Source organism: Dendroctonus ponderosae, unplaced genomic scaffold (assembly GCF_020466585.1).
Source record: "Dendroctonus ponderosae isolate FM_Combo_2020 unplaced genomic scaffold, Dpon_F_20191213v2 Dpon_F_20191213_4, whole genome shotgun sequence".
In the NCBI taxonomy this organism is placed as follows: domain Eukaryota; kingdom Metazoa; phylum Arthropoda; class Insecta; order Coleoptera; family Curculionidae; genus Dendroctonus; species Dendroctonus ponderosae.
Window position 1 is genome coordinate 12,071,266 of NW_026018611.1, and position 15,531 is coordinate 12,086,796.

The following is a 15,531-nucleotide window of genomic DNA, read 5'->3' on the forward strand; positions in this document are numbered from 1 at the left end:
CAGCTCAAACCAGTTTTTCTATGTAATTTTTACATTATTACATAGTCTTTGTACTGTTGCCACACTTTGCGCCTCGCGAGAGGCGTAACTGTAATGTGTTTCTCATTTCGTTCTGCTTTCTGTTCTGTTTAGTTTTCGTTGTGTTTCTGTAAATTGCAATTTCAGTTTTCGTGTTTCCATTTTTAACTTGCTGGCTTTCCTACTGAGCAAAAAAGCAGTTCAAATTGGGCACGTTATAAAATTACGTAGCATCTCTTGATAAGACATAACAAGAATATCATAACAAGTAGGTACACGCAGTCAGGAAAATAAATCAAATCTAACTAATTAAAAAAAAAATTCCCAGGTGGGAAGATTTTAACTCGGACATATATATACCTACCTAGATAGATTTAAAAGCGAATTTGCTTGTTTAGGAAAATCACATCTGACACGAGTTTCTATCAGCAAAATAAACAATTCCATCGAAAGTTGCAATTTTTACCTCGAAAGTTGCAAGTATTTCAATATCGTCTAAGCTTGATATTTATATTTGATATGAATGTTGAAATACACAAAAATTATTCAGGGTATTCACCTAATTTAAATTTTTAAATTTATACAGGCGTTTCATGTTTAAAATTCGAGACTATTCTTCTGTCTGATTTCCTTATCTACATCGGAAATTTCCAATAATTTACTTGAATTTTGCACAGTTTTTAAAAATGAAGCGACGAATAGATTGATTGGCAATTTTCAATTTTTTTGTGTATTTTTGAATGTGTTGTCATTTTCAACATACGGATTGGCCGAGGAATTTAAATGTAGCAGCGCTCGAAAAACGGGCGCTTATAAACTTGAATGACCGGCCCGAATGCAATGGTAAATAATCTGAAAACGTTAAACACAATCGCTTTCAAATTTTAGTATCTATCAGTTCATTAGTAATTCGATCCGATTCCGTATTTATTAAGCACGCCGCCATTTTCATCAAACAAATAAGCATGCTCTTTTAACTTGTTAGAAATAAATTTTCTTAAATAAGAGGTTTTTCGGTCATTGGAAAGGATTGTAATTTCGAGACGATTTGCATTACTTGCGATTGCTACTGAAACAGCTAAAATCTTTAAAAAATATGAGGATGAAAATGTTCGTGGATCATCTTTCACTGGTAACCAGCAAAACTTTAGCCTCGAAATTAGAATTTAAAAAAATTACTCAGCTCGGTTGGTTCTAAGATGTCTTCAAATTTTTTACATTTAATACCTAGAAGGCCCCAATGAAAGGATCTACCTATAGGTACTCAGATCATGCTACGTAATTTTATAACGTGCCCAATTTGAACTGCTTTTTTGCTCAGTAGGAAAGCCAGCAAGTTAAAATGGAAACACAAAAACTGAAATTGCAATTTACAGAAACACAACGAAAACTAAACAGAACAGAAAGCAGAACGAAACGAGAAACAGATTACAGTTACGCCTCTCGCGAGGCGCAAAGTGTGGCAACAGTACAAAGACTATGTAATAATGTAAAAATTACATAGAAAAACTGGTTTGAGCTGGTGTGAGAACAAATTCCTAAAAGTGCAGCGGATCGAAAAACGTTGCGGAAAAGCGACGAAGTGAATAAAACGGTAACGGTTACCAAATAAATGCAGAAAAATACATATAAATCTGCGAACTGGTAACAATTTGTATAACAAAACATTACCTAAATTGATATCTTCACTACGAATCAATTTATCCCTAACAGCATTTATGTTGGTTACATAATATTCAAGAACTTCCATTTTGTTGTACTTTGCACGTTTACTGCAACTAATTATGTTCATTAAATCTCAATAAACGTAACATGCATATGAAATATTAACGTAATTTTTTTAAAGAAGAGTTCTAGGTTGACTGTGTACATATTTTCTCGAGCCTTGAGAAATGAAAATTTGAATGCTTGCGAATATGGGTGGCAAACATGATTATCTGCAATTAATGCAAATGCACGTGTTTCGTCGTTTATTAGTGTAAGCACATTCTTAACCATTTGCTTGTTATCGGTTATCCAAAATATCAAAATATTGCATTTCGAACAATCAGTGTTGATGGCGTCATCGGCGTATAAATACGACGTTCTCTCGGAACTTTTAGGTGGAAATGCGGCAGCAGGCTGTTATAGATTTTTGTTTTTCTTCTGTGTGAAGCGGGCTTTGAACCCCTTGTCCCGTTCCCCCCGATGCGACCGATAAACCAGTTTTCAGTCACGCTATCACTGGTTTGTTTTCCTGACGCTGTTACATAGCCAACTAGGATCGAGATATTTTGCTTGTAAATGCGGATAGAATGTGAAGAATATACGGATACTGTATTAAAGCTTTACTACGTGGCAGCTTTCGTGGCGTCGGTTTAGATCGATGGGACGCAAATCGTTGAAAGTAGCCATTTGTATAGGCCATGTTGTAAATGGCTAATTATTTACTATCAGCTTTCACCTGAACTAATGATCAACAACGTTTCGAATAAAAATTACACACAATGTGGGGTTTATGAAGAATTTTAAATAAAATCTTTAACACGAACATTTTAATTTTATTCACTGTTTAAAATGTTGGGAAATAACCGCTACCAAAACGTCCGAATATTGTACAACAAAAGTCCATATTTGATACTAGTTTGAATAAAGCTAAAGAAACATTTTTTACGCTTAAAGAAGGCTTGTTCTGTTGTATAGTGGCGCAATTGAAAACAAGATGTAGCAGTAAAAATTGTTTCATTGAAAATCGGAGAAAGAACCTGCTGATTGAAAATACGCACAATGAATACGCGGAGAATAGAACCTTTTAGAATCATTATAAGATATATTTATTTAACGTGAACCATCCGAATAGAAGAATAAACGCAAAATATGTTTTGTCTCGCATCTCACAAGATGAAAGGCAAGGGTCCAGTTCCGGGAATTGTTATTCAATTTTGTCTGCATTTGCGGCCGCATTAAGGTTATCCTTGTACCTAATGTTGATTCGAATGTTTAACAGTTAGATTGATGGATTGTGTGGGGGTTATGAAGATTTTGGTCATTTATCTTGTTACAATTTGTTATTTCTTACTTGTTGCTTGTACGTAGTGTTTAGTTTATCTAAAAAGTATTTCGTTGTTTGTACTTTGAGTAGTAGAGTGTTGCGTCGTTTGATTGACTTTTCCTTATGCGTGTTTAGTAGATTTTTGTTGGTCCAGAACATATTTTTCTTCTTTTATTGTTGGAGAGTTATCTCAAGTTTAGTGGTTTGGTAAGAGTAACTGAGTTTTTGTGGTGTTTAGTGTTGACCTCCAGTTATGAAACCATGCCAATATTTTATCCACCAGTGTTCTAAATTTGCACGATCAGTGCAGTGTCGTCTGCATGTTGGCCGCATTTTCAATGATAATTTTGTCCGAGGTGAACCTTAACATTAACCCTTTTCTTCATGAAGGAGAAAAGGGTTAAGGCGGATTGGGTACAAACCCCACTTGAATTACTTTTGATTTCTTGCTCAGTATATTTTAGAAAACTATCGGTCAATTAAAGTGCAACTATATAGTTTAGATAGTTCACTACAGTCTTACTATACAGAGTGGCCGCTTTAAAACGAAGCAGAAGAGAATTTATGAAAAAACCCTTAAACATGTCAACTTTATGGTCTTTGCTCAAGGGAAAAGGAGTGGTCGAGTACTTTCTAATAATGAAAAGTAGATTTCAATATTTTACGGAGCACTGAAAGTAATATAATTTCCAACTAGAAAATGAGGGTAATGTTACCATGAAAAGTCATGTACAAAAGAATATTAGTAAAGCATGAAATATTCATAGCATAGGTAGATACCTAAATAATAAATTATGAAATGTCAGGCGGCAAAATATTTTCTCTCAATATTTTGTCTATCTATAAAATCTCACTGCTTAGAATTAGATATGAATAAAATTATAAACTTTGGTGAATTTTTTTAATTTAGGACCTATGGGGTCGATAGCCTTTTTCTATAGGAAATAAAGATTATTTATATATATATTTTAATTTAGACGTAAGTATGTTTCTTTGGTCTGCTTTACATTTTAGCAGAACAGAAATGAACATGACGATTCACTGTTCTCATTATTTAATAAATAAACAACAAAATGAGAGCGCTTTCTTTAATATTAAGATTTGTATCAACGGTGTCTTTTGAAAAGCTCTTTTTTTCTTTCAATAAATTTAGCAAAGGACTGATTAAAGACTAAACAAATAAAACTCGTTAATTTTACAGTGCTTACGTACAATTGATTCCAATTATTTGATTTCAAAAAGCCATACTTGTACATTGTATATTTATTGTTCGTCAAGCCTTGAGAACTTTTTTGTGACATTTTGTATTATTTGAAAATTTAGTAATTTAGAATTTTTATTAAACTGTGCGTCGTTAAATGGGTCAAACAACCTTAAATTAGGAATGGTTTTCGTACCATTTATTAAGAATTATTTGAAAGCGTTATTACCATACATCGTCTATCTACTATGTACTACCTAACTGTGGTTGTGTTTGAATTTAGCTACTCATGAAATGTTGCCTTTCAAGTTCTCAATTTTGTTAAGAAAGTAGATAAAACTTGTAATAATCATGTACAAATCATTACCTACTTATTGAATTACTATCCTGGTGAGCGCTTAAACCTTTTAGTAGAAGTTGCGAAACTTAGTCCCTTCCGGGTCGTATCGATAGAAGTGTAGGTTTGAAGTTTTCAATCGAAAGACAAGATAAAAAATAATTGGATTGGATTGAACCCATGGATTTCCCAAGACATTCTATTTGAACCGCTGTAAACAGAAATAATATTTCTGAATGTTTTTAATAGGAATTCTAGAGAGTTTCGAATTATTACTGCAAGCAGTAACTTACCATTTTTTTATTTAATTTAACTCGATAATTATACATTCGTATAATGAGTTCAATGAGTAATAGAAAAATAGAGTAAACAGTAGGTACCTACTTACCTAAATTCACGAAATTCTATGCAAACTCAAAGATTCGTTGAATTCTAAGTATCTTCAACTTACCTATGGGTACAAAATTAATTCTATTTGCATTGTTAACATAAGCAGTGCATTAATCTTTCTTGTTCATTTTCGCTCCAATTCAGCTTCGACTATGCATAGATTTTAAGAAGAATTTCTATTTCCGTTTTTCCAAGAGGAAATACTGACTTAAAATTCATTACATACCTACATGCAAGAACTTAAAGCTATAGCAATAATTGCATTGTTCCTAAAAGACTTGCCTAAACTTACGGTTTCAATACTAATCCTCACTTAAAACATAACTATATTTTATAATTTAGAAGACCCGAGATCACTGATCAGACAGTTGTAACAGATACAAAGGACAAGCTTACGAAAAATGTGCTCATAAATAACATTTTACTTTTTAATTATTGTTTGATTGGCGATTGCAATGTCCAAAGCGATTTATTATGTAGGTACCTACTGTTTTTACTTTTATAGAGCCAAGACTTTTGATTTGCGTATCTACATATTATTTCGTCTCTGAATTGATCCCTTCAAATGAAGATTTAGGATCAAAATTCGAAAAAAATATGACTTGCTAACCCACTACTTACATTTGTTAGGTACAATGAATCAACGTAACTCTCTAACTTTTGGGGAAATTTTCAAGACAATAGGGACACAGTGAATCTTCAGTTTTATCATCTGAACTCTGCAACATGTTTTTTCTACTTGTTTCGATCATTGTTATTGTCGCTTATTTGCTCCTTTTTTTCATCCACTTCTTTTTGAGCTATGTTTACTTTAATTTTCACTGAGCTCGACTTATGCTCCGGTAAAATTTGTTCTCCTTTTCTGTGTGCATAGCATAGCTTTGCTTTTTTGTTTTTTCATTATGTCTTTGAAAAGTTGCCATTTTGCTGCAATAGGAGATAGAAGATTTGGACTCCCGCATTACAATTACCGCATTACAATTCTACCCGATTTCCCCAACTTCTCATTATCAGCGTTTTATTAATGCCGTGGTTTATATGAAAGACATTTATTATCTGATAAAACTTTTTTTTATAAATGGGTCCAAACTTTAACACAAGCTTACCTTTTCTATTTCCATTAGTACAGCAAAGTGGAGTTTTAGAGACGCAAGCGGATACTTGCCGTTTTTCTCACTAATGCATACATTTAATAGTTGCCAAGCGATTATTTAACGCGGCAAATTGACACAGTTTCCGGAAAACATATAGAATACGCATAACAAACGACTGGAAGACGAAAATCGTCTTGGGTGGGCGAAGGTCATTAACATCAGCATTCAATTTACAAAATATTTAATTTCATGGTAGTTTTAAGGCCTCAGAAAAAATATTGTTTCTAACTGATGCTGAACGGCTTGACGTGAAAAGCGGCATTTTAGAACTGTTGAGAACATAGTTAACAATTATAATAGTAATTTTACTTACCTTATTTGTCAACGTTGATGTCCTTTAACGTCCGTGTGCTTCAATTCTGCCTTTTTTTCTCCGTTTATATTAGTTTACTATGAACCTTTGCATTTTTGTTTATTGTCATTTTTATTTTGAACTGAGAACTTTATTTTGGCCGCAAACTTCGCCTGCGATTTAAGCATTCTAAGGTGCAGTTTATAGTTCTATGATGTTTTAAATTTTGTTTCTCCAACATTATTACTAATTGTATTGTGTCTCGATTTTCAGGAACATGGAGTAGCTGGCATTAATCATAATTGACTGTAGCTGTTTGCGGTAAGTTAATTAAAATACTTACTAATTTAAACCACTTATTTTGCGTGTGGATGGTTGATATACGCTGTGGCCATGTTAAGTTGTTGACTGCATTTGTTTGTTACGTTAAATAACTGAACTAAAGTTTTCTAAAATGGCACCAAATCATACTGTGTAATACGATTTTAATGCTTCAAATAATCTACACAAAGTTACACGACGACTTTAATAAGTAGAATAATTTACAGTGTTGTCTACAGATTATATATAATCTAAAACATTCGTTTCCTTATACTTACTGATAAAATATTAGATAACTGGGCTTGCAACTTAAAAATTATATTTTTATATAGATTCTCCATATATGCTAAAGATGATGCCTAGCGAATATGTAGGCAGTATTTATAATTGCTGCCCTTCTAAAAATATATGCAATATATTTGTGAAATTTTACACATCTAAAAAATGTTTAGGTACATTAAAATTAACAATGAGGTATTGATATCAGAACAGAAAATCGTAAGACAAGACTTTAAAATCGTAGATAAATTATAACGAAAATATACAACAAAGAGTACCTACCTATACAAAAATTAACTTATCAACATTAACAACGCAAAATTCAATCATAACCAAACGTTTTAAACGTTTAATAGGTACAACTTAGTAAGACTGTCGGTGAAATGAGGAACTAAATGCTTTAACAGTCTAATTGTAGTGCGGGGTGGTCCTCAACTAATTCAACGAAAATAAACGAAAATTGTATTTACACTTTGACACCCGGTATCTCGGAAACTATTAACTTTCAGAGAAGACAAGTTTTCCTAAAACGCAAAATTTTGGTTTAGACTATATGTCAGTGAATCTTGTCCCATTTGTTGAGGACCATACTGTATATCTACAGGAACGCATGATTTAGACGTTTTTAGAAGTTTTTTACAATGCGAGTCGCATAAAGTCTTAAGTTACAAGTAAGAAAATATTGATTGAAATGAAAGTCCCTTCGGTAGTAGAGGAACCTTGCAGACTCGCGAATAGGTGATTTATTCACCCCTGCGAAATGCATTGTACATACCTGTATGTTTAATGCATATGTATAAATAAAAAAAAAAACAAATATGTCTAGCCGTTAATATTATCGTCAAAATGAGTTTGTTATTTACATTTTAATCTATTTTAAAATTTAAGAAATATTGCAATGATCTTGGTTTGTGGAGCGGTCCATTTTGACGAAGTAGTTAGAAACTAATGCGTACATTTTAAATGAATAATAAACACCTACATTTACATATAACTACCCATCAGCATCATTTGACCGACAAGCCTAATTTTGCGATTGTGTGATTCACTTTACCTCGGTCCTCCAACCCTAAATTATCACATTTTTGCAGTAAGAAATTCTGAGCGAGTTAAACTGAAATCTCTTTGATATCAGGAACATTTTGTTCTGACGCTGTAGGTTTGAGAGATGGCAACTCCTTTGTGGTCGAAGCACTGGTACTGGAAGTTACTGGTACTGGAGAAGACTTTGGTGTTGTCACTTTTCTCTCGGGAATACTGCTGGTTGACACAACCCCAGCAGATGATACAACTCTATTTTGACTTAGGTTTTGATTCCGGCTAAGCAATAGACTTGGGTTGGGAATATTCCTGATGTTTTGATTTTGATTGGGTCGTATGTTTCGTATATGTGGACTTGACGGTCTGAACTTTTGAATACCATTCAACTTTGGAAGCATCCGTTGTAAGCTAGGACCCCTAGCGCCATTTGGTGAAGGGAATTTTCCAATCGTTTGCAAATTGGGAAGTTGCAGTTTGGTTTTATTGGGGTTATTGGGAGTCGGTTTGTTCAATGTCGGATGTTCCGTTGCTACTTTGGATAACATTTGTAAATTCGAAAGTTGCACGTTTTTGTTTTCGGGTGTTGCTTTGTTTGGTAAACCCACTGGTTTTTGAATCATATTTCCAATTTGCCTGTTTACCATAGAATTGAGGCCATTGATTGGCTCAGTTTTGGGTGACGAACGAGAAGCGTTTTCGGGTGACTTTCCTGATTTAGATAGGTCAAGAACCCCAATATTGTCAGTTCTGTCGATTTTTTTCGGAATTATACTGATGCCGGACTTTAAATTAACCGCATTCTTTATTCTCTCCAACGGTATAGTCCCAGGTGGGGGTCGCTTAGCCATAGGCTTTGATTCTGCTGCTTTTGAAGCTGAGGACGTACTAGGAGGAATTAAAGTGATTTCAAGGCTCGGCCGCTTGCCTTGCTCAGTGCTTTCCGCCTTGCGTTTTGTTCCACTTTCAACTTTGCTCACCGTAAATCCTGGAGGATACTGAGCAGTTGCTATTTTACTGTTCTCGCTTTCGCTACTTATTTTAGTATCACTTTTACTGCTGAAATGTACAGTTTTTGTTGGAGTCTTTGATTCAATAGTGCACCTTTGTTGTAAACTAGCAATCTTTCTGTCCAGTGTTTTGTTATTTGTTGTGATGCTTCCGATTGGAAGCACCTTGTTACTCATTGACCCCGATGCTTTACTGCTTTCCATCTTGCCCTGGCCGATTTTCTGATCTTTGGTGTATTTATCGGAATTAGATACAGTTGATTTAAGAAATGTCTTTTGGTTCTGACGATCAGCGGAGTCAAACTGTGTACTCTTCAAGCACGAGTTTTTCTTTGCTAATTTGCAGGGATTTCCGCTTGACTGCAGTACAGCTTTAGATACACTGGGTCCTGCAGAAGACGGTTCAACTGTCGACGATACAGGTTTAACTATCATGGGTTCAACTTTAGCTTTTGGTTGCCCTTCAAGTTTCGGTTTGATACCAATCTCAGAGTCGCTATTGCTGAATGTGTATTCGGACGTGTCCGGATTTTCCTTTCTCCGCTTCGGCTCCGGTTCACCACTTTTGCATTCTTTCGTTCTTTCAGAAATATGCGATTTAGGTAGTTTAATCGTAGGTATTGCGGGTTGACTCTTCTCATCTCCTGACGAACCGGACATGTGCTTATGTCTCACTTGTCTCATTTGAAGCAGCTTTTCTTTGTTTATTTGTTCTGCAGCGCTTTCAATTTTGTGGTGCTTATGCTTATATCCATTGGTAGTTATCTTCACTTTTAATTTCAAATCAGATTTATCGTTATTTGTAATTTCGGCGTGAATTTTATCTGAGTGAGTTTTTCGCCTTTTCTCTTTGTGTCCATTTGAGTCATTTTTTGAATGTTTGCTCTTTTTTCGCTTTTTGGTCGGATAAGCATTTTTATTCAAAAAGAAGTCATCATTATCCGCTTTCGTTTCTTCTTCTAATTTTTTCTGCAGCGCCCATTCTCGATCTCTCTTTTCAGCAAATCTTTTTATCTCCTCCTCGTCAGGCTCTTCGTATTCAAAAATACACTCTCTGACAATTTTCTCAGGTACTTGCACCTTTTTAGTTTCTGCCTTTTGAACGGCCTTTGACTTACTTTGAAGTTGTAAATTTGCCAACAGAATTTCTTTATTTTGCTGCTCTCTTTCCGTTTCTTCCCGAGCAGGCAAAACCTGCTTAACTTGAATTGTTTCCACGCGGTTTTCTTCAACTTTAGGGGTTTTGCTGGCATCGCCAAGCGGTTCGACACGAGGATTTGTGGTGATATGGTTATTAGAAGTTACAGGAACAATTTGAAGTTGCTTTTCACCGGTTGGAGAAGCGGTGTTCACAATTTTGATTGGTCGAATTTTCAAAGGCGTGAAGATCCGATAGAATAGTCGCATTGGTTTTATCTGAAACAAAACAAAAATGTTGATATATTGGCAATTAATAGCAATAACTATAAAAGCCGCACAAATAAGTTGGTATACATTATTATTATTTATTATTAAACTTCATTTTGTCATTCATTTCATCTGGCATCTCTTTGGATAAATTTCGAAAAACATGCAAATCACTTTAAACGGTAGTGACTTTTGTCTGTTCGTTCTCCAAATTTGATAATTTCGCGAACAGGATACAAGATTAATGCTTAATCGCGTGCCAATATCACCATTAACTTGCAAGTGCGTGCATTTAGCATTTAGTAAAATTCAGCACTTCTTAGTTCAATGATGGAAACTGAAGTTAACACAGTAGAATGGAATTTTGGTCGCGGGAGCAGGACAGGTAATAAATACGAAGTTCAATGAAAGATGGTTGCAACAAGAAGCGAAACCTGGCGATGAAGTACTGAAGTACATCAAGGAGCAAATACTAATTAATAGCTGTAGGAGAAAACAAAGAGTCTAAACACTAGCCAAACGTTAAATGCAATGCCATGCAAAAAGAGAAAAACTGAATTTTTCCAAGATTCAATTAAGATTTCGAAGAAGGTCGCTAAACTCCTGACGGCTGAAAACTCGTTTGGAAAGAAGGAAGAAGTATCGTTGTTTTTATGGTGGTTAATACTCAGACTCAGCGCCTCTGCGAAAAGAGGCAAGTGCCCCTAGAAAGTATATTCGTAAAACTTTCGTAGTAGTTATCGCTGATAAAAGGCCAACGAAAATGTTTTCTACTTGAAACATCTGCACTTGACAGGTTCAAATCCCATTGTTCAAGAATTCATTTTTTTTTCATATAGTCCACTACTTTATATTTTACATTTCATTCGGCTCGAAGGGCCAAACGGGCTAAATGTCCAGAACACACTTACGCTTCATATCTAATTAAAAACCGGATATCGCCCGTCTTGAAATCCAGTCTTCAATATTTTGTCCGGTCGCAATTCAGCGTATAAAAGCTCTGAGAGTGATCCCAAGTTGAAATTCTTTAAAAGTACGCCACTGAAAATAGGCCAACACGACCTCAGAAGTGCTCGAGTTGCGAACATTTTTCTTCCTATTTTTAGATCAGTTTGCGCTTTTATTGATGCGATACTCCTTTTCCAATACGCGCCAGAAACTGGTCTGCGAATAGACGCTTTTCGCACTTTAATTCTGCACGTGTCATATGTTGCGCTATCTATATCAAGCGTGAAGACAGATAATCGCGTCGCGTTCGATACGAAACGGCATCGTTTGCTTTCCAAAGAAGGACGTAATGGTTAATGTTTATGTATAGAAATCTCGTGTCCTGGAATTAAACTAGGCTAAAGCTTAACGAGTTTTAACGTAGGTTTACTCACAATGAATTGAGCTGTCATTTTCATTCAGTTAAGCCAGTAAATTGCAGTTTTGATGCTTGCAAAATATACAAAAATATGGTGCTGTTCTACTTGGGGACCAAAGCAGTTTTTAATTCGGAGCAGAATATGTGCGTGATTAAGGAGAAAGCAAAAAGTGTCCAACAGAGAAATTTTGCTTGGATTTTGAAAAGATCGAACGCTTTCCGTAATAGGAAAAGTGAAACCAGGAGGCTCGTAAAACTTCACTCTTTCCTCCAAAAAATCCGAAAATAACTATCTACTCAAAAGAACTTCATGAGAATAAGCTTGCTATCGCAATCCAGATTTCTTTGACATTATAGTTCTATTTTTGTATTATTGTCCAAATGTTCCTAATAACCGACTAAAAGAAGTTAGAGCAGTTATCAATGTACCGCCATCAACCATTCCATTGTCAAGTCATGATTTGAAGGCAAGGTTTGGGATTTCTTTGCAAATTTCACGGTCGAAAACGAATTTATTACGCATTAAACGATAAGAACCCGAAGGTCTAATTAATAACAACATATTTTCGTCACAGACTGATCAATTATTTATACTTATCGATCATAACATTTGCATTTCGTTCGATAGCAGCCTATATGGCCTTCTTATGGTAATGGAGTTAAGAGGAATTTGAAAATATTTGCTTAATCCGAACAGATATGCTGATATTTCTCCTCCATTCTTACATAAATCTGCGGCATAGACCATCAGCTTGCAAAGTTCCAAATAAATTCAATAATGGATAGAGTCTCTCCCCATTAAATTTTAGGTTAACTTAAACGAGTTTTTCAAAATATACTGTTTCAGGGTTAATGTCTAAAAATTCATATTTTAACGGCTTGATAATAATGTAATAATTCTTACGTAAAATAGCATAACTGCCGATATCTTTGTCAGCAGCATTTTAAGATCCCAGTAAGATTCAGTAATTTAAGATTGTAGCATTTTTGAGATTCTTTCCAACTCATGAAAAATAATTTATTTATATCACAATTTCTATAAAACGCAACCTTTTATATCATCGCAACATAGGCCCGTATCACTATATGTCAGTAAACTACATCGATCTGTTCAGAAAAAAATTGATGTGAGTATAAAAAGTTCTGATGACTTGTAAATCGGAAAATAAAACAAGATTATCAGAATCTTGTTTGAATTGAATTCATTGGCGGAAGAAGGAATATGTTCGGTATAAATAGTAAAAAAATATTTAATTAATTTACTCTCACTCTGAATTATCGATCATTCATTGCAAAGAAATCAGTTTCTTTTCTAGCTTATTGCTTAGCTTATAGCTTGTTGTGGTCATCGGGTTAAAGCTTTTTGACGATGGATTTAGAAACATGAGAAGACTAGAAGAAACTGAAAGCAATTTCGGCTCATTTTGGAACTGGATGAATTTTGATTGCTGAGAGCTATTCAGTTTCTGTTTGAAGTGTTATTTAGTGCAATTATTTATCGATTAGTGCGTGTTTTTGCAAAAACCTAGTGGTTGAGACAAAGTTCCTACGGAATGGCAGATGAAACAATGCGAAATTGGTGAAAGTTCCACATGCTCTCAGTTGGACAAAAAACGTTTTCATTTTTATTTCAACACCACAGGCATTACGATAAACTGTGTATCTCAAAAAATTTTTAAAATTTCTTGACCATCTTGTTTATTTACAGGGTGATCTAACAAAAGGAACTTTTTGCTCCTAGCAATAATATATTTTTTTCCTGCACCGATTTCAGGTCCCCAATCACGCTCAAAAAATTTAATATACCGGTTAAAAGTGTGCAAGATTCACAGATTTCGAGAGCAATTCTGATTTAAGTCATTTCTCATGCAAACCTGTATATCGAATTTTCGTTATAGCTAGCATATCGCTGCAAGACTAAAGCGATAATTTTTGGAGATCAACCTTTTGGAGTTTCGATAATGTTTGTGATGTTAGGCTTTAAACTTAGCAATAAAGTGCTCTAATCTATCCACCTAATAATATTTTTCAAACACCCTTATTTTTTAATTTATTGGTTGGCTAGGAGAAGGACAGTAACTATTTACACTTACGCATAAAATTCGTTTTCCAGTCTAGAAAACCGGTTCCATAATCAAAATGCAAAATTTTATATTTATACTTTTTTGTTTAACCTGAACAATTGATTGATTGATAAATAATTGATGACCCGAAACTGATATTTGTAAATTAAAAAGTTACCGGTCATAAACACTAATGAAGGCATTTAATCCCGTTTGCTTCAAACATCAGATCCTTCATTGAACAAGTTCATTTGTACTTAAAGCGTTGACGATTCTTTACGATTACATGACAATAATGATACCGAAAATGAAAGAAGGGAAGGAGAGAATTACGTTAAAGTCCAATAAAGCTTAGCCGAGAGGAAATGTTTAGGATTTTATGGCCTGAATTTGAATAATATTGGATTTTAATGGAAAACATCATCTAATTTATCGTCAGGAGGGCGAAGACTTAATAATGATTTTCTACAGATTGTCAACTATGATTGCTGACGCTGAATCTTTATAGTATTACTGACGTAAAATAATTTCGAATTTATTTGAAGTAAACCGCAGATTTTCCAATTATCGTGGTAGGCCAGATATGTTTTAGTTAGTAATAATTTGCTTAACAGGTGCATGAAATAATTCCTCATTACTCTCTTGGAGTTTATCATGCCAAACAGATGGCAACAACCATACATTTTACTGTTTTTATCAACCTGGATGATTAGTTGAAAATCGCGTCAATAATAAAAATTGCTTTTTGTATAATTGCGCACTAATAAGATTTCTCCAAGTAGAATTGCCATTTTTGCGAGTAATTGAGAAACTGTTCTTTTTTGCAAGCTGTAGGTAAAACTGCATGCATTTCACAGAACTGAAATAATGCATTCATCATCTAGTCTGATCAAAAAACGAGATGTCAGATCTGCATGCGGATTTTCCTGTTTTAAACTTGAAAGGCACTCGTTGCCGACTTCTGGCTCCAGATTAATTGCTACTGTTCGAAACTTTATCTAGCAATACCTCGAGTAAACCAAAACAATGTTATCTTTTAACTGACATATTATATGGTTGCAAGTGCCAGATCAGGATGATAAAAAACATTTTCCCATAGCGTTTCATAATAATATCAACTGTAGACCTGTTGATAAAATGTTTGCTTATCATTGTCATGGTGCTGGTTGGCAATTCCAAAAGGTAGCTATTGACTGACTGCGGTTTCACCCATTAGTTTAATATATAAATGCGATCGATCACTTTCCATAATGAATCTAATCAGAATAAAACAAATTAGCAGATTATAAAGACTTCCAGTTCTTACCAAACGTACGGCACTATCGAATGCGGAGTGTCGACAAAGCTAGCACAAAAAAGAGATAGTCTCAGGTTGTTGAACTGAAACTTGTTTCGCTATTGTCCGTAAATAGTTTTGCTTAGTTTGGCGTTTCGTTACTATTATTTTGTGTTCACGATTTCACATTTTTTTCACTTCGGGCGCACATCATCGCATTACGAGTCTACACTAAGCGGATGAGGATTTAAAGACTGCAATCATTCAAACGGCTATTGAAAACATATACAAGGCGATTACACACAAATACACCACCGCATTATTTGGCACTATGAGCTGTTTAAAGTG

General features: G+C 34.5%; 1 protein-coding gene across 1 annotated transcript in view; it reads right to left on the reverse strand.

The window, feature by feature from the left end:
- Positions 1 to 6,935: 6,935 nt before the first annotated feature.
- The window catches only part of LOC109537785 (polycomb group protein Psc), a 49,325-nt gene continuing 40,729 nt past the window's right edge, over positions 6,936 to 15,531 (reverse strand). Inside the window, exon 7 of the mRNA XM_019904673.2 lies at positions 6,936 to 10,487. Within this exon, the coding sequence (XP_019760232.2) occupies positions 8,133 to 10,487 (2,355 nt within the window). The 3' untranslated portion in view covers positions 6,936 to 8,132. The remainder of the gene's footprint in view (positions 10,488 to 15,531) is intronic.